Here is a 4,159-nt window from a genome sequence, read left to right on the forward strand (position 1 = left end):
GGAAATGTCAGCCTTGTACCCTGCAAACAGATACCTTATAGTCTGGGCTTCACAGGTTTGCAGGTGAAGAGCATGTTTGTCCCATGATGGAGGACATCTAAAGTCTTAGCCATGTTTGATGACTCAGAAGATGGGATTCTGGACTTAAGCCTTTCCGTATCGTGTGATGGGGTGAATGTGTTTTGCACGATGCAAGGATGTGAAATGTTCGGAGCCAAAGGGTGGGATGTCAGGGATTGAATGACATCCCCCAAATGCATGTATGGTAAATCCCAACTCCTACGCCTGTGGTTATAATCCCACTTTGGAATGGGTTGTCTTGATGTTTATGAGATAAGATCAGTGTAGGATGTGTCTTAAATCAATCTCTTTTGCGATTCAGAAGAGAATAAACAAGGAATCGAGAAGCAAAGATGGGGGAGGGGAGATGCCAAGCCAGATGAGGGTCGCCCAGGAGCAGAGCCCAAAAGGAGACAAGCACCTTCCCCCAGCGGACGCAGAAAGCCTCCCCACAGCTGGGGGCCTGATGGCAGATTCCAGACCCCCAGCTGTGAGGGATGCATGTTAAAGCCTCGGCCCGTGGTGTTTCTGGTACAGCAGCATTAGAGAGCCAGGTGAGAGCTGGTGCGGGAGATTCAGGAGGAGGGGGTATCAGGGGGTCTGCACTCACCCAGGCACCAGGTCCACCTTGTTGTGCACCTCCACCATGGAGTCCAGCAGCAGGGTGGGCAGGCGCAGGCCGCGCAGTGCGGACACGACGCTGGCTTTCTGCAGCTCCGTCTCAGGGTGGCTGGCATCCCGCACGTGGACGATCAGGTCCTGCAGGAGACGTGTGGTCAGGCCCCACCCACACATACAAGGAGGGTCAAAAGCTCCTGCCCTGAGGGCCTCGACCTGGCGAGTCTGGGGTTGGGTAGGTGTGGGAGTGAGGCTTCCACAGTCCCACCCACCAAGACGGTGGGTTGCCAGGGCAGGTGGGTTGCCCGAGACCAGAGCCTGCCACCCAGGTATCTGCTCCTTTGTTCCACCAGGTCTCTTCCCGCTGCTTCCTGTCACACCCCAGACCGAGGGTCTTCATGGGCGGGCTCAGCCTTGAGCCACAGGGTGTCTGTCCACACTCTCAGACAACCACCCACCAGTCAACCTACTACCAAGCAACCACCCACCAACCACAGGGTTTCTGTCCAGACTCATGGACAGCGGGGCTTCCAGACACAACCAGTCACCCACCTCCCAAAGGGTGTCGTCCACCCAGACTCACAGACAACATTGCTTCCAGTTACAACCACCCCTACCAGTCAACCAAATACCAAGCCACCACTAATCAATCAACAAACCAGCCACCCACCCACCCATCAACCACACAACCACACTATCACCTTTCACCCCACCTACAAACCAACTGTTCGTGTTGTTGTTATGTGCCGTCAAGTTGGACCCGAGTCATAGAGACCTTTGTTTGTGTTTCTGAGGCAGTATCACTACGGAAGTAGATTGCCCAACCTTCCTTCTGAGGAGTGGCTGGTGGGTTTGAACCATCAGCCTTCTGGTTAGCAGTCAAGTGCCTTAGGCACCACACTACCAGAGCTCCTACTTATGCACAAACCACCCACCCACCAACCAACCAACTGACCTAAACCTCCACTCATCAACTGGTACTTGGATCAAAGCTCTGGGATGTTTTATCCTACTGGGTATTTTCTTTTTTAAGGCTAAATTATTTTGTTTTAAAGAAATACTCTTTTCCTAAATTTCAGAAGTTTCAAAGACAAGTTCCTTACACAAAATGTGGACAACACAGTTAACATATAAAGAAAAAGTAAAAACCACTGGTTGTTGTACCACCCAGAAGCGGCTGTGATGTACACCTTACGTTGTTGACTTCCACCAGTGGTTTATTCTGGACGCACTCAAAAGTGTAACGAACCTTTTAGTTTCAGAGTTGTTCTAGGATCATGGAAAAGCTGTGAGGGCCACGCGGAGCCCCCGTGGACCCCCACCTGGCTTCCCTGTCATCTCACCGAGGTTGGGGCACTGGGCACAGCTTGAGAACCTACATGGAGGCCCAACGCTAATCCCACTCCACACTTTAGTCAGCTGCACGGAGTTTCCCCACATCCTTTTCCTGTTCCAGGAGCCAATCCGAGAACGTTTACTCAAAACAGCAACGTTTCCCCTTTCTGGAGCTCCTACCTGCCGCTCGCTGCCTCAGCCAGTTCCTTGCAAGCAATCTGTCTGTCTGTCTCTGTATAGACTAAAACCTGTGAAAGCCTGCACCCGTGTAAGGCAGAAACCTGCCCGAGAAGAACATGCAAATGTTTTCCGCTAAAACGTGTGACAAGTGGCGAGGCTGTGCCCTGTCAAAGGTGGAAAACAAAGCTGTCCCACTGAGTTCCAGCTCTGACAGGTGCCCCGGAGAAGGCTGCAGACACAGGCACGTGTCGCGGGTGCTGGGGAAGGGACGCTGTCGTGGGATGAGCCATGACAGAAACTGGCCGCTTCCTCTGGGATCTGCAGGAAAGGTTTCAACCTCACCATCACCCACCTCTACCTCCCTGGCTGCTCCACACCCTGAAGGAGTGGGCGACTTGACAGGGGCACTTCCTGTCCCTGAGGCCTGGCACTAGAGGCAGAGCTGGGGCCCGACCTGCAGGAGCAACCCCAGACCCAGCTCAGACAGGAGCCCCTCGGCCCTCTGCTCTCGCCCGGGACGCTCTCCCTGGGCCTCGGCCACACTGTGCTCTGAGCCCGCGCCCTCCCGGAGCCCCAGCCGCCCTCTATTGTCACCCAGGGTGCTCTCCCTGACAGGCAGGGGTTGGTGTGATGTCTCTGCTCAGCTGGCCCAGTGATTCAAACAGAGAGGACCGACACGGATCGAGAGGACAGATGACAGAGAGGACGGATGACAGAGAGGACACGGCCGAGAGGACGGATGACAGAGATGCTGGAGCGCACAGATGACTGACAGAGAGGACAGACAGAGAGGACCGACACGGATCGAGAGGACAGGTGACAGAGAGGACAGGTGACAGAGAGGACAGGTGACAGAGAGGACGGATGACAGAGATGCTGGAGAGGACAGATGACTGACAGGACAGACAGAGAGGACCGACACGGATCGAGAGGCGACAGGCAGTGATGGATAGAGGATCGAGATGGTGTGATGGACTGAATTGTGGCCCCCTGAATACGTGCTGTAAACCCTAAGCCCTACCCCTGTGGTAGCAATCCCATCTGGGAAAGGCAGGGGTTTTCTCTGTTATGTTAAGGAGGCTCGATCAGTGCAGGTACATCTTGAATCCATCTCTTTGGCGATACAAAGAGAGCCAACTGAGCAAACCACCAAGCAAGACGGCTGAGACGGGGGAAGCGACCCCTGCCACGTGAGACCCCCAAGGGGCCAAGGAACGGAAGCTGGGAAGGGACCAGGGCCCTCCTGCGGAGCCAACGGAGAGGGAGCCTTCCCCCAGGGCCAGCACCCCGGTCAGACGGCCAGCCCCCGGAACCGTGAAAACATAAAGTCCTCCTCTTTAAAGCCGCCCGCCTGTGGCATTTCTGTGACAGCAGCACTGAGACGGGAGGCATTTTGTTAACAGGGCTTAAAATTCAGAGGCAGCCGGCCCAAAGTCAAGGCGATCACCTGCAATAACGTGGGTGGGCCTGATCCAATCAGGTGGGGACCTTAAGAGCAAAATATGAAGCTTCCCAAGAGACGAAAGATTCGGCCCCAAGACTGTAACACGGACACCTAGCTAGTCTCCCTGCTGCCACCACTGCAGGTTTGGAACCCCTGTAGTCACAGGGCCACCCGTGCAAACCAACCTTCGTGTTACTCCCTGCCCACTGGTTCTGCTGCTCTGGAGGCCCGACAGACATTCGGCCCCTCAGGACAGAGCCTGCCCACACGGCCTCCCGCACTCACAGCATGGGCCACGTCCTCCAGGGTGGCCGTGAAGGACTCGATGAGCTCGTGGGGCAGCTGGGAGAGGAAGCCGACAGTGTCCACGTAGAGCACGGTCATGCGTGAGGGCAGGGAGCCCGCGTGGGCCGTGACGTCCAGCGTCGCAAACAGCTGGTCCCGAGGCTGTGCGGCGGCATCGCCGGTCAGCGCCCGGATCAGAGTGGTTTTCCCTGGAGGCGGCACAGGCGCAGGGTCACG

General features: G+C 55.9%; 1 protein-coding gene across 1 annotated transcript in view; it reads right to left on the reverse strand.

Annotated features, from left to right (window-relative positions):
- GTPBP6 (GTP binding protein 6 (putative)) overlaps window positions 1-4,159 on the reverse strand; it is a 21,465-nt gene that overhangs the window by 9,900 nt on the left and 7,406 nt on the right. The window contains exons 7-8 of the mRNA XM_007956770.1: window positions 3,923-4,131; window positions 671-819 (exon numbers count right to left, since the gene is read on the reverse strand). Coding sequence (XP_007954961.1) covers window positions 671-819; window positions 3,923-4,131 — 358 coding nt within the window. The remainder of the gene's footprint in view (window positions 1-670; window positions 820-3,922; window positions 4,132-4,159) is intronic.

The sequence above is a fragment of the Orycteropus afer genome, unplaced genomic scaffold (genome assembly GCF_000298275.1).
Source record: "Orycteropus afer afer isolate SDZICR_OR568_19922 unplaced genomic scaffold, OryAfe1.0 scaffold00663, whole genome shotgun sequence".
NCBI classification, from domain to species: domain Eukaryota; kingdom Metazoa; phylum Chordata; class Mammalia; order Tubulidentata; family Orycteropodidae; genus Orycteropus; species Orycteropus afer.